The sequence below is a fragment of the Serinus canaria genome, chromosome 2 (genome assembly GCF_022539315.1).
Source record: "Serinus canaria isolate serCan28SL12 chromosome 2, serCan2020, whole genome shotgun sequence".
NCBI lineage: Eukaryota > Metazoa > Chordata > Aves > Passeriformes > Fringillidae > Serinus > Serinus canaria.
Genome location: NC_066315.1, coordinates 143,676,153 through 143,701,373, shown reverse-complemented (window position 1 = coordinate 143,701,373; position 25,221 = coordinate 143,676,153). Strand labels below are relative to the sequence as shown.

The window sequence follows — 25,221 nt, the reverse complement described above, 5'->3', positions numbered from 1 at the left end:
CACAAATTGTCTGCAATGACCTGTATATCACAAAGAGAGCACTATCTCCAGTATAAAGTAGATCTAACAGTACACAGTATTCCACCAGCCAAAATCTCCTCTAAGCCAGCTCCTGCTGCCTTGGCCACCGAGCATGTGGTGTGCTTGTCTTTGCTTGAGCACATCTGCTTTACAAAAACATGCAGGAAAAGTTCAAACAAGTGGGAAACAGGAGAAGGAAAAGGCCTGTTGGGTTGCTCCATCTTGAGTAAGACTAACTCACAGCTGTGCACAGCTGCTTCCTGCTCTCAAGTCTTCAGCACTCAAACACTGCTTAATCTCAAAAATGTCACTTGATATTGATAACACTCCATGCTCCTTCAGTGCCCATGGAAATTTTCCCCTGCCAGATAAATAGAGGGATCCTGCAGAGAGGACTTTTTTCTCTGCAGAGGAGAGACCCACATCTTACAAAGTACAGATGGACTCTGCCTCAAACAGCCCAGCAGGCTTCCTGGGATGGCAAGGAGTGCCAATCTGCACCCATGTTAACACTCCTGGAAGAGCTACATGATTTTTCACAGAAACAGAAGCTTTTTCCCAAAGCAGCACCAGATATGGACCCTCTCTGCACACACAGCAAGGCTGCAGCCAGGCTGCTGATGCATCAACAGGAAAAAGGCAGAACAGCCCCAGGACACCTCAGCACTTACCAGCAGGTTACAGACACTCAGTAGAAACATCCTTCAGTGAACACAAGAGGGGAGGTTGGTTTGTTTTTTCCCCTTTCCTGTAGCAGCATCAAAGTACATCTGGGGCTGGTTTTCCCTGCACCTAGAGGGTAATGGGCTCTGCTGCTGTAATTTTCTGGATGGAGCTTAGCTAAACACAGCAGTCCCATCTGTTCTGGCAAAGAATGTCTCCAGCAAAAACATTAAGGAGAAAACACTGGGAGAAGCAGCAGAGCGGCGATGGTTGCAGCATCCTGCAAAATTACAGATATCTGTGTGCACTCCTCACTTATCTCTCTGAGGAATCAGTTCAGGGGCTTCTTGTGAAGATAACAATGCTGCCAAGAAAACTCAAGACATTACAAGCACTGAGACAGTTGGTTTTTCTCATGAAGTTCTCTTGAACTGAAACTGCATAACTTGCAGTGCCTTGTCCCTGGTTCCTATTTCTGCACTGCGTGCAACATAGAGAGAGATGGGGGTGAAGAAAAAAATGAAATCATCTGTTTTCACATGGAAATTCATTCTGAAATACAACCACATCAAGTTTTGTCAGCTAAAATGGTATTAACAGTTATATTTAGCCTGCTCCATCTCCTCAACCCAGCATGGGTAATCCTGAGGCTCATACTAAGCATTTCCCACATGTCCACAGTCTACACAGCACTATGACCTCCAGCTGCCCTGTAAATTACATATTACCTTATTCTGAGTGACTTTACACAACAAAAAGCTTACAAAGGGCAAAGAATGGGCAGTAAAATATGGAAATTGCAAAGTAAAGCCATTTACAACAGCTGCCACAGATATGGAGTAATTCAGGGGAAGATTTAGCACTGGGACTGTGCACAGAGCCAAGTGTCTGGATGCAGCATTCCCATTTCTTTTTCTGCACTAAGCAATGGGAAGCCCAGCAGCTCCATCATGGTCCCATGGGGACTGAGAGCAGGGGCTTAGGTCCCATGTGCAAACCCTAATGGGATAATGAAGTTCAGCAGCCACCAGGATGTTACAGCTCAGCTGGAAGTCTGAGAAGCTTCATAATATTCATAAGCATCTTCTCCATCACAGAATGACAGGATGGTTAACCTTGGAAGGGAACACTGTTGGGGCCATCTGGTCCAACCTCCCTGCTCATCCTCCTGTAAAACACTTGATGAACTACTTGACAGAAACAGATTTAAGCTCCACCAAGACAGGAAACCTTCAGTGCTTTTACACTGTACAATATTGCTCTGTAAAGAATTGAGTGCAATGGGGATGACACAATAATGATGGGAACATGCAGGAAATGGATTAAGGAGAGAGTTTCTATTCCAATTTAATGAAGATTTTTAAGTCTTGATCTTACAATTAAACCCTTTCTAAATAAAGGCAAAGCACAGCTTTGCTGAGCTAGTGTGACAGGTGGTGATGATTATAGGTGGAAAAAAGTCAGAAGTGACAGTTTAGCTGTGGTACATGTAGCTATGGAAGCAAAATGATGTCATTCACCTTCTTCTGTGCTTGACACTTTGAGAGTCCTTTGGTGACAGGCAGCAGTCCCTGCACTGTGCTCTTTTTGAGGCTCAAAATGCTCCCGAATGACCTCTGCATTCACTGCTCTCTGGGAGATTTATATTCCATATTTACTAGCTAATTTAACTTTCTACAGTCTGAAAATATATAACTATCTATCTGCATGTGAGTAAAAAATAGAGCTTGCCACAAAAAGAGACAGGAAAATTCAATGCCTTCTGTTCCCAGTTACTTCTGCAAAACCAGAAATTTTAGTTCTCTCCTGGACTAGACTTAAGCATGTAAAACTGATTTTCTTGATTGAACCTACTTCTACCTTACAATTTTACAAAAGAGAGGAGAGATTAAGGTCACAGGACTGAGAAGGAGACTACACAAGCCTATTTAGGTGGAAAATACAATGCTTTCAAATAAAGTATCTTGAAAGCAGCTCTTAAGCATGATGGCAAACTGCCTGGGACAGTGACCTGATGTTTTCAATAAGTGGTGACTGCACTCAAGGCAAAATGACAGCCTCATGCTGCAGGGAGAAGACAGAGTGCTGGTCTCTCTGATGATTAAAATGGGCCTTCAAGGTACTCTCTGTGCTGCTGTCAGATTGCTAAACCAGCTCTTTCCAGACATGCAGTGTGACAGATTCATAAATTTCTATTACAACTACCACCACCTTCTGAAAATTCCCAGTACTGTGAAAAGAAAAAGTTCCTGTCCCAGGGCCCACTCCTCAATGACATTCACATGTTATTCAGCATCTTCATCCCCAGCCTCCAGGGGCTGGCCAATCATTTTAGCTTGGCTTTAACTTGCAGCTTTCTTTTATATCTTTTTAGAATGAGAAAATCAAGAACTTTCAAATGACAATTCATCACACTGTACCAGTGGCCCAGTCATTTTTGGAAACATCTATTTTTAAGCTCTGTGAGCTGGCCACAAATCTAACATTGCTTGCCACTCTCATTTCCCAACACACTCCCACAGATGTCAACAGGGGAACAGTAAAGAGGAGGGTGAAACAACCCATCAGCAGCCCCCTGTCTGGAGGTAAATGATGCATTGTATTGCATTCTTGTCTCCGGGACAGATGGTCTGCTTGCAGGAGCACTGCCATCTCTGTCCTTGATTTCTCTTCCTCTGCTGTCACCTTTTTCTGGTGTTTTGTTTCCCTCTCTGTCTCTGTCTTATTTCTAGCTTTTCAGAGTGCTGTCCTCCTAGTCACCCAACACAGCTCACACAAAGCCTTTAGGGAATACTCTTGTACCAGTAAAGACACCAGAGTGGACTTTGGCTTTGTGGACAACCCAGGCAAAACAGCCACTCATGCCAATTAAAAGCACAATCCTCAGCTACAAAAAATAATTGATTTTAATTACATCTCATACTTACAGTGGTGTCAGGAACAAAGATGTGCAGATACAGACAATCTTCACTGACAGACTGTGGTGGGGCCTCTCCATCTCCTGGCTGCCAACATGCTGCCCTAGAGACACAGATTGAGAAAGTCACAATAAAAAAGTTTTTTACTCTTCTTCCACTGCTGCTATTTCCTTATATTTTGATGCACTAGTTAATAAAACCTTGAAATCTGTAAATCTTGATCTTATTTAAAACTGTGCCCACCTATAAGTTAACAACAGCAATATTGGTTTGTATACCTGCACATAATGCCTTGCATTTGTGTGCCTAGAACCACTCCTCAGAAACCCTGCCTCATTTTGAAAACCTTAAAACTTAAAAATATGCTTTTAGAAAACCTACACCTAACATAAAGTACACAAAATTAGCACCAGCTGTAAAGAGGGCAGAGCTGAGGCTCACAGGCAGTCTCCCCTGCACACCTACAAAATCCATTATTTTGCTGAAATCCTGGTTATTTATTTAAATTTCTAATAATCTGTGGGCTAGGTACATTTTGATTTATTTCCCAGTGGTCTGTGTGCTACATTTCATGGTGTTCAATTTAATTTCTAATGGTCTGTGGGAAAATTTAGTAACTTCAAAATTTTAATGCATTTTTAAAATCTCTTTGTTCTAAGCATCATAGCAGACCATTAACAGCATCAATTAATGTTAAAATTACCCTTTCAATAAGAATTCAGTAGCCAGCCACATAGAGAAAATTATTTTTTGGCCATCATCTGACTGAGATTAATCTGCTCAAGTTTATCAAGCTTGAATCAAGCTTGGATGATTCTTGCTGTTCAGTGATAACCTACTCAGAAGCCAGTTCCTCTATTTCACAGCTTTATCCATAGCACACAATGATTTAGAAAAAACTCACAACTTCTTAGTGAAGAAGCCAAAAGTGCTTCAGAAAATATGGTAATAGCTCAGAAAATTATTTCTAAATTATCATTTTTAATGCCCTTGTAAAATTTTATCCTAAAGGTGTAAAGAAATTATTAGAAAACTACAAGGAAAAGGACCAGATTTAATGGAATTCTACAATTATTTTTTTTCCATAAGGGGGAGATTCATCTAGGATGGTGATGCCACTCAACAACTTTCACACTGACATCGTGGAGCACATCATCTCCAAAACATGCTGAAGCCATTTTTGGCAGAAAAAGTACAAATTCCCAGGCAGGAGACCTGCCAGGACAATAGGTATTACATTATTAATCATACAGCTTTCCACAGGGCAGCAGAGATCATCACCTGTGATCACAGCTTCTTTTCTCCAGCTCGCAGGAGAAAGGCTGCCACCTGCTGAAGCACAGGAGCTGGAGACTCCAATAGCTGGCTGGTGGTTTTGGTTGGGTTGGTTTTTTCAAGTTTTTTAAGTCTTTTATCAAGTCCAAGCTGATAAATAAATATATCTCTTCCATCAGTAATGGCCCTGTGCTAATGTGAACTTCTTGTATATAAACATTTAGCATCAATATAAAATGTATATATAATCCTAAAAAAAATCAACAGTTTCTATACATAAAGTGAGGCCTCTCCAATTCCCCAAGTGTAAACTCAAATAACTGTTTTTTTAACCTTAAATGAATAACAGAAGATAATGGCCAAATTCTTCATTGGACTAAGCAAGAACTGTGGATTCAAAAGACAGGAACAGATTGACAAAGGTCCCCATATTGTTTTGAAAATCTCAACCAGGCTGCTCATTGAAACCCTGGGTTTTCAAGGGGAGATCACAGAGGCAGGTGATCCCTAAGCCCTACAAGACATCTCACAATGGCTCAGAAACCAAGAGCTGGTGCTGTGTGTGCTAAAATAACACCTGAGGAACAAAAAGTCACATCCCACTGGATCCCTTGCAATGTACTCAAGGCTGTGGCTTCACACCTGCACAGCTCAGGAGCATCCTGAAGGGTGGGATAACCAAAGGCCAACTTTCAACTCCCCAAGTATTTGCCTTTCATTAGGTTTTGGACAGAAGAGATTGATTTTCTGGGCCCTTCAACCTGATCTCTTGGACACCAGCAGGCAGAGAATTTCTAGATGAGGTCCACAGCTTCTGGTTACATCAGTGCTGAAGTGCCCCTGTTGGACTAAATGGGTAAAAACATACGGCTCAGCAGGAGCAAAACTACTTGTATAAATATTATAAATACCTGTATAAATACTATTCAGAGTGAAAATGGACTGACAGCAGACAATTGATGGGGAGTTATGCAGAAATTCAACAGAGTGTACAGGAATTTGCCTTTTGAGATGCTTGCATTCTTTAACATACAGATGGAGAAATTATTCTCTTTGCTAATCAAAGTATCTATCTGTACTCTGTAAGTTGCTTTACAAGAAAGGACATGAATATTGTTGTCATCCCTCCAGCAGCTTCCCCAGTCCTGGCTGGACCAGCACTCCTGCATGTTGGAATCCGTAAAATCAGAGGGTTTTGGGAAAGCTGCAAAAGGCAGGCCTTGGAGACAGCAGAGCTGTGATTAGACCTAGGCAGTAACCATAAGATTGGTCAGCAGAAAAATTATGTAAGAAGTAGAAAAGTAAGGACAAATAGAACAAATAGGTCTGTGTATTAATGCTTGTCTAGAATAACTCCCTAAGCTGCAGAAAAGTATATCTAGCGAGATATTAGGAAGTTTTAAGCTGAATAAGAGACCTAGAACCATTACTGTGTGCCTTGAACCCGTCCTCAGAAACCCTGCCTCATTTTAAAAACCTTAAAACTTAAAAATGTGCTTTCAAAACCCCACACTTTACATAAACTGCACAAAATTGCCACCAGCTGTAAAGAGAGCAGGGCTGAGCCTTACAGGCAGTCTCCCCTGCACACCTACAAAATCCACTCTTTTGCTGAAATGTTGGTTATTTAAATTTCTAATAATCTGTGCATTGTTTTTCAAGGCTTACAAGCAGGTATTGTATTCAAAATAAGCAGGCATTGTTTTAACCAAAGGTACGTGTGCTTATAGCAGTTGGATGGAACCACTGTCAATGTGCTTCTGCTTTGTGTGATTGGTCAGAAAACTTTTAAAGTAAGTTGTAACATTGAGTTTTTGGTCTGCTGCCTGGGATGTGAGCTGCTGGCATCTTCCCACTGTCATGCCCATGTAATGAGACTGATGCTGGAAAATAACTGCAGGTGCTGGGGGTTCCTCACCGAGCCACCGTGGCGTTCCAGCTCTCCAGCCAGGCAAACGGCTCCGGGGGGCTGAAGCGCCGCTCGCCCAGGGGAGGGGCAGCGTAGGGGATGCCCAGGAATTGGCGGATGCTCTTCCATCCTGAGCCCACGTGGATCACCTGGGATTTGCCCAACAGGTACCCATGGGATGGGATGTACACTCTTGGGGTTGAATCCGATTCAGAAATGGGCTGGAGTAAATCTGCCAGAGGGTGAGCAGAGGAAAAATAACTTGTTTTTTCAAATTAGGATGATTTAAGAAATGAAAATTAGTCCCATTTCCCACAGCTTTAAACTGTTACGTTTAAAACTGTTGTAACTCTGTTATGTTTAAAATCTCTTCTTTAAATGAAACACAGCTAAATTTACTGTTTACTGTTACTGTTTTCCTATAAAACAGTTCATTAAAACACAGTGAAGGGACACCTCCTGCTGTTTTTCTCCTTAAACGATGTATTAGATAGGCAGGAACAAAATTCAAAGTCATTGGACTAAAACCAAACCTGTAATGAACAATAAAAACACAAGTCTACTTTTGTGTCTCAGTTTGTGGTTTTTTTTTTTACTTGGCAATAATAAACTGTTTTTTCTCTCATTGAGTCTCAGCCTAGAAGATTCTCACTGACTTCACAAAATTTCAGTAAAAGGGAAAATTTTCTTCCTTTCCCGCTTATTGTTGCCTGGGTTCTAATTACCTTAAATAAATAAAATAATCAGTATTACATAAAAAGAAAACAGCCTCTTTAAAAATCAAGGAGAATAAACCCACCAAAACCTACACTTTCAAACAAGCACATAACTAGATAACAAAATTTTTACTTATCTACACTGTCTACACAACTTCTTTTTCTCTCTTAAATATTTTTCATTTATTTAAAATATTTCATCCTGTTTAGGGAGCAGCGATATCTGTTTGGGTTTTTTGTTTTCTCTAGAGATTGTCCTTAATACTTTCAATTGGCAGTGACTTTTCAACACCCCTACTGTTATTCTCCAAGCTTTAAAGGAAGAGCATATCAAAGCATCTTCTGCAGATGAAAAGCTAAGAGCTGGACTTGCATTACTGTTGTTGTTTGGGTTCACTACTCTGCAATTTCAAAACATCTTTCATAAACTAGACTTTCTCTGTTATGCCTGCTTCAGCACCAGGAATGATTTCATGCATTTTTAAAACACTATTTGGGGATATTTTTCACATCCTCTTGGCTGTAACTCCTCTGAAGCAGCCATGAAGAAGTGTCTAGGAGACATCCATGTTGTTTTACGAGGTGAGGAATTCCTCAGTCCTCCATTCACAAGAACTGAGCACCACAGTTGAGGTCCTTCCTCCACAGCTCTGACCTGTTCTTACCTTGTCTCCTATAGATGTAGGTAGCAGGTTCTTTGAGCAGCACCCAGCAGCTGTGCCCTTGCAGGCCATGTGCACACATCTGTGTATCAGGGTAGAAAATGCACCTTATGGCTGAAGGCTGGATTTCCAGTGTAACCACTGAACATGACTGGTTCTTTGAACAAGCTGTGAGGTGAAGCATGAAGAAAAAGAGCAGGTAAAAAATGTTCTCACATTTTGCATGTCAGTGTTACACTGTTCTTAAAAGAAAGGTTTTACTACAAGGATATGATGTAATTCAGAGTAATGGGACATAAATGTCCCCAAATGCCCATAACATTCTCCAAAATATCCAAAGTACAGAAGCTTATATTGGCTTTAAAATGGAATAATACAGCAAAAGAGCCATTATCACAGGTCTTAGAAGGAGAAAAACATAATCTAGTAAAGTGCTGATAACGTCATCCGAATTCTAACTGTCCCCACTGAGTAAGTGGGAACTTTTCCTTATTTCTACCACTCTCTGGCATTGAGGATTCCCCAGTCATGTGAAATTAAAGGACTCTTCTGTCTGGTCAGGCTGTAGACTAAAGCAATTCTCTTTTCTGTCACTGCAGCTCAATCTCTGCTTCCTCCTAGCCCTCAGTTAACCCTCCCTCTCACACCACTGCCACAGGTTGCTTTAGGTGTTGGCAGGTGGGGTTAGCAAATGGCAGTGGTTCTTTAGAAAAGCAAGACATCATTGCTTTAATTATTTGCTATAATATTCTCCCAGCTGTACAATGCCTGGAGAAGTTAGAGATCTCTGTGCCCAAGAGGTGTCAAAATTACCAAATTACTGTATTATATTAGAGCATTTATATCTATTGCATGTCTCTCTAAACTACTTCAGACCCCCTGTCTCAGACTAGGAAACACTGGGATAGTCTTTAAAGACAAGTAAAATCAGTGCATCTAGGTCCGAAGTGGGAAAGCTGTTCTTGGTTTTCAAGCTCACAGTATTTTCTGTAAAGCTGTGAATGACCATTTCTTACCAGATAGGCAAAAATCTCTGGCAGTGGAGAAGTCATTAGATATATCTCTGCTAACATGCACAACTTCAAAGTATGAGATGGCTGAATCCAGGAGAACAGATGACACATTTAAGGGTTGCCATGCATCCATATACTCTGTAAAATGAACCATAAAAAATAATATGACTAGAAGGAGAAGTAAAAATTTCAGAGGCACCTAATAAAGAGTTAAAAGCATTGGAGAGCTCCTCAATGAAGAAGTGTCATCTTCTTTGCATCAACTGAGAATAAATTAAATATTCAAAGGCCTTTAATTGACTTGAAGGTCTGTTCCCATGTTCAGAGGTCAGATATTAATTGGCTTACAAAGGTGTTTAGTAAAGAAACAGGTAAATCCAGAGAAGATTTATCCAGGTTTGAAGGTAAATCCAACTTATTTAAATAAAAGATTTCTGAACAGCCCTAATTACATTGAGGGCCATGGGTTCTAATGCTTGCACACAAGTTCCTGAACAGATATAGCCACTAAATTCTTGGAAAGTAAATAGAAGTTAGTTTGACCATTTTAATTTGATTTGGTGGAAAGAATTATATTAAATTCTATTAACAGTTTTAATGTCATGTAACTTCTACATAATAAGATTTCACACAATTACACAGGCATATATATATATATACTTACAAATATGTGCATATGTGTAAATATAATCATGAGTATTACATATATGTATATTCCCATCTACACATTTAACATCCATGCTCTTGTGTGAGCATGCATATACACACATACATGTACTAACTGTGGTATTCCTCAAGGACTGTCCCAAACTATATTTTAAAAAATACCACAAACATTCTTTTCTCATACACAAACAGATAAAAATATCTGAGAACTCTCAATTTTGCACACAGAAGACAAAACAGAAGTTTTGGGACAGAATGGGCCTTTAATTATTTTAGTTCTTTTCAGAAGCTCAATATGTTTCAAAAGCAAAAGGTTCTGCTGTGGCCACTGAGTCCTAAACAGCAGCTTGGTGTTGGCCTGTCCATGTAATTGTAGGGTGAGGACAGAGCAGAGTCAGCTGCTCCTTTGCTATTCCTAGTGAGCAGGTCTTGCCCTTGAGTTTATTCAACCACACAGATAACAAAGTCTTGACCTGTAATTTCATTAAACATTTCTTTTATTCTACTGAGAAATCAGTGACTGGCAAAGATGGCCAAATTTCCTTTCTCCCCCTCTCAGAAAGACAGTTTGACCACAGCACTCAAGATGAAATAAAGGTTAATGTGGTGTTGCACTGTGTTATGTTAACACCACAAGCTTGCTTGAGTCACAGAGAGGCAAAGTCATCACCAGTGCTACATCAGAAGGGATCTGAATTAGTCAGGAGCAGTGACCCTGCAGTCACAGCTTGACTTGTGTGACAGACTCACTGCACTGGATTTTTTCTTCCCTTTAAGGACTGACTACTCAATTATTTTAGAGGAACAGAGATATTTTAGTCATGTGGAAATGACTGTTTTCCGTACTGTCAATGGTTTCTCTTTTTAAAAACATCCACTATGAGCTGTTGCATAACCTGTGTTAGAAAACTTCAGCCTCTTCATCTAGGGTGACAGTTTGTGGCACCTATTTAGAAAGATGCTTAAAAATAAACATCAATTTTAAGTGATGGAGAATTAACCATTACATCTCCAGAGATTTTCTGCCTGCATTACTAGATTCCCCAGCTCTTTCTTTTCCAGATTGAATTTTAAAATTTATGTTTTCAGTTTGTGTTTTGTTTGGGGTTTTTTTTCTTTTTGAAGAACAAGAAAAGATTTCTTTTATCAATACAACTCAAAGTTTGTTTTTACCTAAGAGCAATGTTGCCATCCTGTGCTGTTTACAGTACCAGCAGCTGAGGTCCTACTACTGGAACAAGTAAAATCTCTCTAGGTTCAAACAAAAGCTTCAAATTACCAGCTGTGGTTCTTTCAAAAGAGAGCCTTGTCTGGATTCCACTGCAACACAGAAAGTCTGGGTGCACCAGTGGTTTTGGAAGATATTTCCCCAGACTCTCCTCCCTGACTCACCCAGTGACCTCGGGCAAGTCTCACCATCCTCATTCGCCTCCATTTCCCACAGGCCAAACATTCAGAGGGGTCCTCGCTCTCTCAGGAAGGAAATTCAAAATGAATCCACAAAAAACAAAATAAACTTTTTGGATTTACACCTCTGACACTTGAATTTTGCCTCCTGTACCTAATTTCACAAGCTAAACTTTCAGCTTTAGAAATTTCTTTTGTCCCTTTATGTGAGATACAGTCAAGTCAGGAGCATAACTTTTGTATACATACATATGAGGCACACTGGGCACTTTGCAGCCTGTGCTAGGCATGGAAGAGTGACCACTCATGAAGCAAACATCCACAGCTCATACACTCCTATCTAAACTGATTATTCATTGCCCCAAATCTCACAGAAGTGACCCTTGCCATCTCCCACGTGGGAGGTTCTTTGACTTGGGTTGGGATTTAGATTAGTTTAGGTGTTTGTTTTTTTTTTTTATCCTCCATCCTGGATAAAGTATTCATGATCTCAGATCAGATTTAAATGCTGAGACTCACAGTTTTTTTATTTGCCTCTTTTTCTGCCCAGCTGACCCCAGATGCAGAGAGACACAGAAACATTAATTCTTATTTTAACAACAGAGCAAAACTCTTTAACCCAGAGCCGTGGATGGCACCACTGTGGACATTGACAGCCAGCAGTGAGCTGCTAAAGAGATTTTGGATATTGGTTCTGCTTTTCTCCTGAAAGTAAATCCAGCAACACTCACAGCCATGACACCCACTTCATTCTGTGAGCAAAACACAACTTTCCATGGCTGATCTCAACTTGCCTCATGTAGAAACTGCTCTCACAAGGCAGAGCTGCAGATTGGCCCTGTGCTCCTGGCAATGCACAGTGCACCTGATGGGCTGGACGACATTTCTGGTTTATAAATAGGTTAAGAGCTGACCTTCCAACCCACATTTTGGCAAAGGCTTTCATTGGATAATTACAGCCCTCTGAATCCAGCCATCCCTGTAACTCTTATTTCAAAATGATAGATGTCCCATATAGAGAGCCTCTCTCTTCCAGATGTTCTTGTTTGGGTAGGCAAGGTTTAAGACTGGATTTGCAAAAAGACTCACACTGGCCTTACTCTGCTCCCACTGCAGTCACAAGACTGGAATAGATTTCCTGGCAAAGAGATTATAAAATCCTTGCCATAAAGTCAACAAAAGTTTCATCACTGACTTCAGTGGAAGAAAAGAGGCATCAGTTATGAGTTTGCTCCAAAATTTAACACTTGATCTAAGGAAAGAGAGGTACCAAAGTGCATTAAAATAACAAGTTACATTTAAAAGAAAACTTGTGAAGTTGAGGTCAATATGAGGTTAAGGAGGTACATAAATCAGACCTCTGGGTTCAGTACGCCTGATTTATATTTGAAAAACAAATTCTGATCTTAATTCTGAAATTTGTGAGCCATATTTAATACCCCTGACTCAAACCCAAAACATGCTTACAGACTGAACTCAGTGCTTTATATTCCTCGTTTTCAGAGGTTTTTTTCAACAGCCTGCTAACCTGTCTGTATACCAACAATCTTCAAAGCCAGCAAATCATCAACTCAGAGTGGACCTGCAGAAAACATACTCTTCCTAAAATAGAACTACGTCTTGTTTTTGTTGACTCATTGAGATTTCTATAATTCAAAATGAATTATTTTCTTTAAACTGCTGCATAATAACTGTAATCACACCTCAGACAAGTCTCAAAAATAACAACTGTGTATTTATGGCCTTTAGCAGGGAGCAATCTTGCTATGTTCCTGTTAAATACAAGCTTTCTGTCTCCTCTAGGGGTGCCAATTACAGCAAATGATATAGTAAGGGGATATTAAAAATGTACTAGGTATTTACCCAGGTTTAAAATAGGCAGTTTTCAAAAGGCTAAAATCCTCATATTTACAAACAATAAAAATCATACTTAAGACCAAAGATAGAGTAATTCCATATCAGAGATCAAATTTGCTGTGTGGGAGCACAATAAATCAGTTCTCAAAAATGGATCAAATAAAGTTTTGTTTCACACTAAGGATGTTTCTGACAAATACTCAACATTATGGGAAATCAGAAAGATAAATGATGCTATTAATCACCACAGTCAGCTACATCAGCATTTGTACTACCATCAGCATCTCTCTTGAGAATGGAAATACCCCATGGGCAGACACAGCCTGATGGGAAATTTACTCCCATGTTGGAATATCCTGTAGCCACTGTTCCGCTCAGTCCTGCCTCAAGGGAATGACTATAAATCACCAGGGGATCATAGCAGGCAGGAACAGGAAGGGCCTAAGATCATTACATCCACAAGCCTGGGTGGTTTCTCAGTTAATTACTTGATTTGCATGGAGTGGGAACAGAGCCCACATGATCTGTCTGTAATCCACAGGGCCGTGCAGGAGCCACCCTGTAAGGGCCACTGCCTCCTAACAGCTGCCAAGTCTAAGACAGATGGACATGCTCCAGTTAGAACTGAAGACAAAAATATTCATTAAAGTTTAGATAATTATTGTATGCAATTAATAAATCTCATAACAAAGTCAAAAGTCACCAAGGTTGTTCTCCCACATACACGAGAGTGCTTTCGGCTCTCCAGTGTGCTCTAAGCACAAATATTCCTTCTAGCAATTCAGGTAATATGTTTTGCTTCTTTCAGACTAATTTGCAAACACATAGAAATTTCCAAACTCAAACCCTTGTGCATAAACTGCTTGAATAACAGCATTGCATATTTGGAAAATTATAATTAAAAACGCCATTTTTTATCTCCCCTAGTTTACAGTTGGCTGCAGGAAGCTCCATCTCAAACCTAATTATGAGACTTGGCTGTTCTCTCTTTATAAGACAGTCCAAGATGTTCACACAACTGAGCAGAGTTGTTTAAATACCAGCCTAAGTAAACCAAGACTGCAGGATGACATATGAGCATTTTCAGCATGGGCAGTCTTAAAATAACATCTGTTCTCCCATTGTTAAAGGTCACAGATTGTACCTGAAACTCCCCACAGATGGTTCCATACTCAGTGTCATCACAGCACATGAACTTCTACAGGGGAAAAAAATGCTCCAAACCTAACAAGCTGGACTTTCCCAGTCAGATCAGGCTATCAATTTTTCAAGCACCACTTGTGAGATCACAGAAACAATGAGGAAATCACAACAGCCCAGCAGGAGCCTGCTCTGCTCCATGCAACAGATGTACAGAAGGAAATGGAAGTGTTCATTCAGTTAAAGATTGCTGTATTGAAATGAAAAGCCTGATTGGACAAGTCAAGCAAGAATCCGAGGACTATTCAAGGACTGGGGACTCTCGGGGTGGTGGAAAAATTTATAATCAGCAGCAGAAATAGTCTAACACATCTCCTTTCAATTTTAGTTAACAGAAAAGGTGGAGGTGTTGTATTGCACTAAATAGTTTATTTAGTTGTTGTTGTTGCACTGGTGATGGGAAATTTCTACTGAGCATGTTGGGTCAAGTGGATGGGTTTTTCCCCCTGCCTCATCACATGGTCTCCCCCCCTCACACCTGGTCTGTCCCACAGGTACTTCGCCCCTCCCCAATGGCATCACATTGGCTCCAGTTCTCTCTCCCCCGCCCCCACCCCCTAGGGTATAAAACCTCCTGTGTGAGAGTTCCACACCCTCTTTTTCTACCTGGGTGACCCATCACCTGTGTCTGCACCAAGCCAATAAACAGGATACTTGCACCCATGTGGAGAAGAGCGCCTCCTGTCTCTTACTTTCGTCTATGCGGGTCCGTGTGGGCTAGAGTCTTAAGCTAGCTGGATTGGACTCATATAAGGCCCAGAAAAACCACGGATTACCACAAAAGATGAAAACCATACATTGAGTTAAACACATTACAGCTTGGAGGTGAGATGACTTGGAGACTTCAGCCTTATAGCAGAAAGGCTTTTGCAAAACTTGCTGAGGCAACAACAAATCAGTGAGAATTCAGGTGAAAGCCATTGTGCAGTTCACCTCTCACCTGCTAGAGAGTAGTGGGCTACAGGCATTACCGGGCACTAATTCCTCTTTTTCACAGGCTAATGGGGTATCTGGGGAATGTTAGAAATACATAGCAGTGTTGTTTGTAGGGGCAATAATCTGGGAAAAGCCCACTGAAACCTCAGACTTTTGAGAGAAATCCCAGGGCTGCAATGGGCTGCTGGATGAACATTCTGGGACAAGACAAAGAACAGGAAGAACCCTGACCCTCTCCTTTTGCTGTGTCTCTCCCAGGACTGGCCTTACATAGGGTCTTTTCTTGCATCTCCCTAGTGGCTGCAGGCTGCTCTAAGACAAGACATGAAAAGAAGTTGCCCTTGAAAATGATTTTTGTCATTGAAGATTGTGGAGAGTTAGGGATCAGGCGTGCGGAAGATCTCGGGCTGTACGGGGAGACAGGAACCCCCCTCCTCACCCTGCAGTCTGACCATTGCTCCATACCTGGCCGCACCCAGCCGGACACGAGCAAGGGAAGTGACACAGACTGCCCAAGCCATAAATACCCTTGAGACCCTTCAATAAACGCCATTTTGCGGTCCACCACATTGGTGTATGTAGCATTGGACCGAGTGACCCTGTCGGCTTTTGGGTCACCGTGCCGGACACTCGGAACCAGGTCACCACGCCGTAAAGGCAACAAAGATTCAAAGGTCTAGACATTTTATGATGATTACTGCTGAGGAACTTCTTCAGAAGCCCAGACCAGGGAACAGAAGGAAAATAAACATCTCCCCCATCACCTTCAAAGGTATTTGAGAGTGGCCTTAGAATGACATTTACCAGCTCCCTCTGCATCCCTGGATTTCTATGTCCAGCTTGGTCCCTGACCTGATCCTCCTTCTCTAAGGCTAAAACTTCCTTGCTGCAGTCTTCCCCCTGGTCTGAATATCCTGAAGGCTGGACTTGCCAGGAAAGACTGAGGTGAAAAGGCACCTTGTCCTTTTCCATCTCCTTTCTCATCAGGTCTCCTGCCCCATTCAGCAGCCCCACACTTTCCCTACCCTGCCTTTTGCTATCCATATGCTTATAAAAACCTGTTGAGCTCTTTCTGTCGTTTAATGGTCCTACAGTGCCTCCACCCTCTCTGTTGAGAAGAACAATGAGTAAAATAGGCAAAGTATCTACTTCCCACCATTCTGAAAATAAGTCTGCTCATCTGGGTATCTTCACAGCACATTGGGGCTGCAAACACCACAGATTTTGAATGGAGCAGCATCCTGGCTGCAAATGGGAGGAAGCAAAGTGCTGGGCACTCTGTCCTGAGCACTGCAAACTGGCTGACTCAGAAATGGGTCAGTCAGTGCATTAACTTTCAATGAAATGGAAGCCTCAATAGAGCTCCAGTTAACTCAGGCTCTAGATTGTACATAACATTAATTCACAACTTCACAGAGCCTTCTGGCAAAGCATGCAAATTTAAGTATTTTTCTGATCTTTCGATGGAAAAATTTCTGTTTTTTGTAAGTACAGATACACTTCCATTCACACACACACATATCTACTCATGGCAGTGCCCTTTAATCAGTGACATTTTCTCACATTCACCATCTGGCTACCACAGAGCAGCCACAGTAATTTTTTATCCCCATGTACAAGCATTACCACAATGTACAAAATTCAGGAAATGCTAGCTTTTGTGTGATGCCCAGCTCTAAAACAACTAGTCTTCTATGGCACATATTAATATAACATACAACCATAAAGTGTTTGGAAACAATGTTTTTGAAAATTTTCTAAAACCTCTGACAACACAGCCCAGTTAATAATCTGACCAAAATAAGCAGTCTGGTACTTTTACTATTAAAATGAGGCAGAACATAAGGACAGATGGTGTCCAGGTGCATTTTGAGTGTGTTGCTCCCGTGGTGTCAGAGCCCCAAAATATCCAGGAAATCAGTGCTAATTTGACTTCCAGCCTTGTTGTGCTCTGTAGTTGAGTGACTTCTCTTAACCACCATCAGTCCCCAGGACAAACACTTTAAGCCAGAATCCTGCATCCTTGTGGGAAGCTCTGCTGGCTTGGGCTGCTCAACCAGATCCCTGCAAACCAGTGATATCCTGAGTTGCTCTGCATTTGGAAAGATGGCCTGGAAATGGGTGCGATAGATCAGGGTTGTTAAAAAGGATGAGCACCTCACTTGCCAGGGCTGCTGCTCTGGGCAGCTTTAGAGTCAAAAGCAAACTGCAGAAAGACCTAATTTCCTGATTTTCTTAAGTGCTGCTTCGGGCACTGTTTTCCTAGATTTAAGCAAGCAAGAAAAACATAAAAGGAAAATTACAAAATTACTACCAAGCTTCACTCTGGGAGGAAGAAAGCTTTAGTGAAGCTGTTTTCCACATCCCATGGGAAAAACAGTTTGCAAAGGAGTTGAACTGCCCGACCTACACACCAGGCCTACCCTTCCACTACACCACCTCCTCAAAGTGTTTCACACAAAAATTATTACTGCTCACAAACAAAGACAGGAGTTTTCCTTCTATTGCATTAAAATGATCATTTAAAAAGCACAAATTCTACTAAAAAATAGACCAAACTTGATCATGACTAGTGATTATGGATATCAGGATAAGACAAATCATAATGAATTAATAAATTCTGAACTGAGTATTGAAAATTCTTTGTAAATATCAAGTCTCCTGCATGCTCAGTTGCATAAGGTTTAAAGACTCAAACAGATTAAATATTTGTTCAAATCAAACAGAAAATCAAAGGCAGAGATGGAAGTGACTTCTCAATTTCCGTATAACTGGAGGTTTAAATTGAGTTTTCTAATACGCAGTCCATTCTCTTCCTTTCTGTTACACACAGCATTTTGCAGCTATGCAGTGTATTTCTGGAAAGGACACTTCAGGGAAGCCTGTAGCTGCTGACAATTTGCATATATTTTTAGGGGTCAGTAGACACAAAGCCCTGAAAGAGAGCAGCTAAGTTTCATTTACTAAGAAGATCCACCCACTTTTAAAATAACACATGTGAGTGCCATAAGATTTATGGAAAGTGAAGCAACACCCACACTCCTAAATAAATTTTTTTCATCAGTCCTGTCAAATATTTTGTCTCATATGGCAGCAAGTGTGAGAATTTAGGTCAGCACTGTGGACATGACAGGTCTTTCTTTTAAATAATACACAATTAATGAAAATGAGTAAGCACCTAAATGAGTGATCTAAATGGGGAATACTTTCATTATAGTGCAATTTTTCAGCAACATGAACAAAATAGAGGATGGAGGGATTTTTATGGGTTGGTTTTTTTGGTGGGGGAAGTGGGGCGGAGGTGCTTGATTTTGTTTCTGTTCAATTCATAAATACACTTACCACTTTCTGGCCTGAAAGGTAAATCAACAGGTGGACACAGGTTGGGAATGGTGCTCTTCAAGTCAGCTAAAAGCAGAAAAACAACAACACAATTGAAAACAATAATACTTAAAGGTTTAAAATGCAATTGATAATATTTCCAGCATTACTTCTCAAACCTGGATGATGCATCTTCTCTCCAAAAACACCAAGAGTAAGGATACAAGGCTGCTTTGCTATCTAATCTTTTTGAGCTTGCACATGAAACCAGACTTTCCTAAATTTCTGTATTAAAAACATTTCTACATATGCTTTTTGAGATGCAGTTATAAACAACTAATTTCAGTATTCCTCTGTTTTTTTTAATATCCCTCTTCGGGTTTGTGTACCAGGATAGACATGAGATTCTCTCTGCCTCCAGCAAACTGGAACTTCTCAGAAATATGAATTAGAAATAAGGCAGTTTCTAGCACAACCCTTTCCAAATTGAAGTTCAAATAAGAATTCATCAAACACAAAACTTCATATTCATTTCCATACAAAAAACTTCTCATTTGCTAATACTTCCCATAAAAAAATTGTAATCACAAATAATAAAAATGAAGCTTTCCCTGTGCATTCACATTTTGTAGAACACTTTGGCTAGTCAAACCAGTCATAAATTCTCCACTAAGACATAATAAATGACCATCCCTACAGAAAATGAAGACAGATCAGATTTTCTGTTAACTTCTTCCAGTATGTATTTCCCACGCATGTAACCAATAGATATTTTTAAAAACTCAGAGCTTTTCCCATTCACAGCAGTGAAGGATTGGGCCTATCCAAAAGTCTTTAAAATGCTGCTCTATGTTCCTTTTCACTTCAGCTGGAGCTCTGACTGTACAAAATCAAATAACTCCTGAACAGGGCTGTGCAGCAAACAGATCACACATCAACTTAGCCTGTTATGAAACAGAGACAGAAGTACCTTCCTCAAACCAAACTATGGAATACAGCCACAGACCCTGCATCATGCTAATATCCCACTGCCTACAGTAAATCACTCCTTCAGATTTTACTCATTTTCCTTTTTAGCTTCAGAACATTTTTGTTCCTTTTCCTGGTTCTCATGCCTTCAACACACCAGCAGAACTGATACAAATTTTTGTCTGTAAATATATCACCATTTGCATAAACATCTGTGCCCTGTTGTGCGTTATGGTGGAAACACATCTGTAGCTCCCTCAATGCATAAGGAAATGCCACTGTCTCTCTTAACATTCCCTACTTTGCATACACCAGGGCTCCTCTTCATCATCCCTCTGTCTGGCACATGAGAAACAGCCTTTATTTTCTGTTGGTTCTTTGCCAACAAGAGGAAAACAATTCCAAGAAATAGAAGTGTATCTACACCTCTGCTGTCCCTCTTCGCTCCAATTTTCTTTTCTTCACTCTTACCCCTGTCTGCATCTCAACTCTCCCTGCCACCAGGATGCTGCCATTGCTTTATCAGGGTGCTGTTCCCTCCCTCTCAGTGCCAGACCCTCAGCCCACCCCTTCCCAGCTTCCAAAATGTTTCTGTGCTGTCTCTTGCCTTTAACAAGGGCTGCCCCACAAGAGGACATGGATCATTTTGTGGGCATAGGGACAGTGCAAGGCTTGAAAAGCTCAAGATTGAGTTCACATTTCAGACACTTAAGAGTGTGAAAGAAGGTTTTATTTATCAATACTGTTAAATACAAGGTATTCTCACCATATCTGATCTATCTCTACACAGCTTTAACTGAATTATCTTTCTCTCATGTTTTCTGAACATTTTAGATCCATGCTCTGTGCTCCCCCTCTCTGCTATCAGCCCTTCTCTACTCTGCAAGATCTAGGGGTATTATCCAGCATAAAAGCAGAAAAAAGTATTCCTTATTCAAAAATTTTCTCTGATTCTATCAACATCACCAGACCTGCCCCCGTGGGGGCTCTCTGCTCAGGAGTTGTGTCTGTGTGACCAAGAAACAGGCTATCCTCCCATAAAGTGAGACAAACTCAGGTGGGCAATTGTTTTCCTTTTTCTTTCAGTCATATGAAATCAGAGCTTAACAAAGTAGAACTAGACCTGCCCAAAAGGAGTGTGACAAACGGGAAACCCATTTAAAGTTTTTAACAAAGCAATGAAGCTTTTGTTTCTCCACAGAAACTAACATCCATCTTGACTAGGAGTGTTTTTGACTCCTCCCCAGGAAACAATACATCTCATAACTGCTCTTCTGTTTAAACACCTTATGGCTTCTTGCTGCTTGAAAAACATAGGTCTGCTTTGGAATTTGGTCTTGGTCCTTTCTTTACCAAAACAACCAGAAGGGAATTTTAAATTCTGTAGCAAATCCAAACCTTTTGAGGTTATGCATCCTCATGGATGGTAAAACCATAAGCCCAGGAATGAGAAACAAAGAATGATTTCCAGATCAGGACCATGCAGTGAGGCAAAATATATTTGAATTCTGACATTGGCCAAAAGTTTCTGATAGAATATAAGAAATTAAATTATGCATCTTTGAGGTATTGCTATTCCTTTTCTATTAAAATGGACATTAAATTGCACCTTTCTTTCCTTTGCACATACTTGTTTGCCTTGTTTGCTTGAGGTCCTCGCAAATGGGTCCTACAGCTGGAAGCTGGAATTTTTACACACTGAAGCCAAATAATAAATTTCAATGTGCAGAAATCCATTAGAAAGGTCATGTGTCCTGCATCACTTACCAGGCTTTTGATACCAGCCAAATGGGTGTATTTTGACTTCAGCATCTGGTGAAGTGCAGTTTGAAATGTGCCAAGCACTTCTTGTTTCCTCAGCACAGGTCTGGATTCCAAGGCTGTTCAGAGTCACGCACACGATCGTCCCACCTGCCAAGGATGCACGTGGTTATAGAAATAAGGAGGAAGGTTTTCCTTTTCTAGATAGTGTTGTGAGGAAAAAGAACACATCATGGCTCCACTGAGTGTTAAGTGAAATTCAACTGACTTAGAAATCAAAGGAAAGGAAATACCTGAAATGAGCCAAGTGATTGAAACTAGTGCTGAACCATCCCACTGAATTCATTGTGAGGGAAGGTGAGTACCAGCATTAAAATCCATTATAATCAAAGTCATAGAGAATTTCACTGAGCAAAGGTCATAAGTCTGAGCAAGGAGCCCTTTCATGGTAATGCAATTTAAAATCTGCATGTATGTTGAAACATGTCCCCTACTTGCATCAAAATAAAAATTCTTTCAAAGCCCCAGTGTACATAATTTTGTTCCTGAAAAATATGGAGGGTTTGCAACACAGTTTCATTGAAGATTTCAGCTCATGTTAAAATCACTACTAATTATCTTGACTATATGAGTGCCAAGACTGGATGTCTGAAATGTCATAGATATTAAGTATTAATCAGATAAACTAAAAATTAGTCCATTTTGCATGTTGGGCGCCTTAACATTTTTTATTTATTTTAGAAGTATTTTAAGAAACTCAAAGTCATTTTTAGTTAAGACTTCAAATTTCATGTGATCATAGGGAGGCATGAAAACTATCAATTATTTTTTATTTTCATATTAATTCTTATCTAAAATACACTGGATTAATTTTCTAAGCCACTCACTTTTGACCAAGTGAAAACTTTGCCTGCTCAACAAAAAAAATAATCAAAAATATGTATTTCTGAAGCATTTCAAATTCTGAAATACATCATAAAGCCAACCCATTTAATGACCTCAGGGAGAGCTGATTAGCACATGACCACCAAAAACAAAGTTACACATTTCAGTGGCCCAAATCTGAATTTGCAATAACATATTAAAATCCTTTTCATTGACTTTGAGCTGGGTGGTATCCAATTTCAAACACCAGCTGAAGACTTTCTTCCTCAAGCAAAAGACTAAAATTTGGGAGCAGAGAAGGTCAGACAACCAAGCAAGCCAAAAGGCTAAACTGCCCCAGTATATCCACAGACATTATATGCTTGCATGCACAAAATTTCAATAACATTTAGGTTTCAAAGTCCTTTAGGCTTTAAAAACTGAAACAACATAAAAGGAGAAAAGAAAAACTAAAAGAAATCAAGCAACACATTTGAAGAGAGGTGGAGGAATGAGAAAAAACTGGAGTTTTATCAGTTTGAATTTTATGCTATTGGAATTGCAGCCTGTTAAGGACTCATTCTCATGAAGTTGTCTTAATTTCTGAAATGTGGAATGTGTCATTAGGCTGAACTCTAGAAATAGTTATGGTTATCCAAAAAGGTGCTGAAGAGAGGTGCACAAAATCTGAAAGGGCTTTTAAAGTGCACTGCAGAGCAAAAGGGTAAAATGTAAATATTGAAGAAAGACTGAAGTTATTTTAAAAACAAAAACAGGGGGGAAATACCTGACAGCTGTGAGTCATTAAAAAAGCCAAATCCTGTGCAACAGGGGTCAGCATCACACCAACGCTCACACTCAAAAAACCTGGGAAAGGAAAAACATCATCCAAGCTGTCACTAGACACTGAGAACCTGTAGAGATGCCTTTCACAATCTGGCTGAAGAACCAGTATACACAAACTCTTCCATACGTTTTCCATATGTAGATGAAATTATGCTTGATTACTATACTTAGACTTCATCTATTAATTTAGATGATTATTTTGATATCCGCCCTAAAAACATCACCCTAAATTGATTTGGTGTATTACTGGTAAGAGACTTAACAGACAAACTGGTAATTAGTAGCATTATAAGTAACAATTTTCATGTCTATAATTAATAATTATATTTTTATAACTCGATTATAAATCTCCTTTAAACCATATTTTATCTTTTCTTCATTAAATATTCTCAAAAAATGAAATTCTTGGATCAATAAATCTGATTTCCTGTATCTGCATACACAGCCTTGGAATTCCAGACATGGTTAAAATTCCAAGGAGAATAAAGGAACATTCATGTCCTACCCATCTGAAACAGCTTTTCTGCTCATGTCAGTCTTATTCCTCACTGAGACTTCTGTTACTTTCTGGAATGGTACACGTGTGTAGAAGCTCTTCACAGAACTTTTAAGAGTCACTGGAAGGAAAAAGAAAAACAAAATTGGAATAATCCATTTAACTTTGTCATATACAAATACTGGCCAAGTAATCAAATGGTAGGGGTCCAGTGTGTGCTTTTATGCTGAGCTCTGATTGATTAAAAGATAAATTTATGCTATCACGGAAAATTTTGATTGTTAAACCTGAAGATGAACAAAAATTCACCAATCAAAGACTCTGAAAGCTTAGCAAATTACATCACCAAGGAAAGACTTCCAGCCAGGCCTTTTGTTTCTGAGACCTGTATTGATGCAACTTCTTCCACAAGGCCTTAAACTGGGATACAGCTCCAGACTGGAAGACTCCAGTGTGCTCATGCATTATTCAGCCCATGCTGCCCTTTGGGCTCCCCAAAATGACATGACTGAATAGCTCAGTTCAGTGGACCTTTACATTTGTCACAGCAAAATTACAAGTTCCTGTACAGTGAAAACAGGCTTGTTTGACCAGCTTCCTTACATGTGCCCTATGAGAAAAAGATTGAACTTCTCAGGTATTCAAAGAGCAAAGGTTAAAATTCACATCTACAGCTCTGCATTTGCTAAAAATACTTAAAACAAAATAAAAACTACACTCACTGCTTTCAATTTTTACATTATTTAGCTACCATAGAAATTTAATAGTAGATTATGACATTCCAATGACATTTCTATTTCACTCATATTATAAAAAGGGCTAAAATCTGCTATACAAATATGAGATCCACTTGGCCTCTCTGACTTGGGAATGGCTGAGGTGGACAGAGTGAAATTCATGGTTGATATCTTTCCATTTTGAACTGAAAATGAAAAACCATATCCCAGACAGCCTGACCTTCCCTTGCACCATCACATCCCAAGACTCATTTATACATGCAGACTTTTATCTCAGAACCAAGAGTCAAAACAATGGCTTGCATTCCCAGGGTTAGAGCAGACATTATACATCAAAACTTGCCTATTTTATGGTACAGTGTCTGTGGTTGCCAGGGTAGCACAGTTGCACAGTTTCCTGGTATTTGGTTGATGCTGCTGTCACAAATCTGTGCCTCTGGGTAGAGGGTACACACAAAGTATTTGTCTGTGGCACTATGCAGATCTGCCATTCGACAGAACTCTTCCTCTTGGGCACAACCTGGGAAGCAAAGCCATGAACAGTTACACACATGAGAGTTCCTTTCCCTCTCTGCTCTCCTTCATGTTTTCAGAGCAAAGCTATCCATCAGCAAACAACTAAAAGGGTGAATTTCAATATTATCCTACTAATCTGCAAATTAATTAATTTAACTAATTAAAAATGAAAGAGAAAGAGGGACACTTTCTGTCCCCAGTGCCAGTGGCACTGAAGAGCAGGTCTACCTGGAGAGCACAGTAAAGGAGCTCCAGCACAGCTAATTGGGAAGATAAATTCCCCAGCTGTGACAAGTATTTCTCCAGTGCACTGGTCTCTCTTTAATATTTTAATTCATAAATATCTCTTTCTTTTTTAGTAAACTGACATATAAATTGTATAATCATAAGAGAACTCTGCATCATCATGGTCTCTAACAAATAAAAAGGACAATAATGTCTATGTCTTAGTAACTTTTTACAAAAAAT

General features: G+C 40.0%; 1 protein-coding gene across 1 annotated transcript in view; it reads right to left on the bottom strand.

Annotated features, from left to right (window-relative positions):
* Positions 1-25,221, bottom strand: part of TG (thyroglobulin) — a 146,380-nt gene that overhangs the window by 68,612 nt on the left and 52,547 nt on the right. The window contains exons 31-39 of the mRNA XM_050971044.1: positions 24,581-24,757; positions 23,510-23,621; positions 22,946-23,025; positions 21,301-21,444; positions 18,586-18,651; positions 9,181-9,315; positions 8,168-8,332; positions 6,796-7,018; positions 3,612-3,705 (exon numbers count right to left, since the gene is read on the bottom strand). Of these exons, the coding sequence (XP_050827001.1) occupies positions 3,612-3,705; positions 6,796-7,018; positions 8,168-8,332; positions 9,181-9,315; positions 18,586-18,651; positions 21,301-21,444; positions 22,946-23,025; positions 23,510-23,621; positions 24,581-24,757 (1,196 nt within the window). The remainder of the gene's footprint in view (positions 1-3,611; positions 3,706-6,795; positions 7,019-8,167; positions 8,333-9,180; positions 9,316-18,585; positions 18,652-21,300; positions 21,445-22,945; positions 23,026-23,509; positions 23,622-24,580; positions 24,758-25,221) is intronic.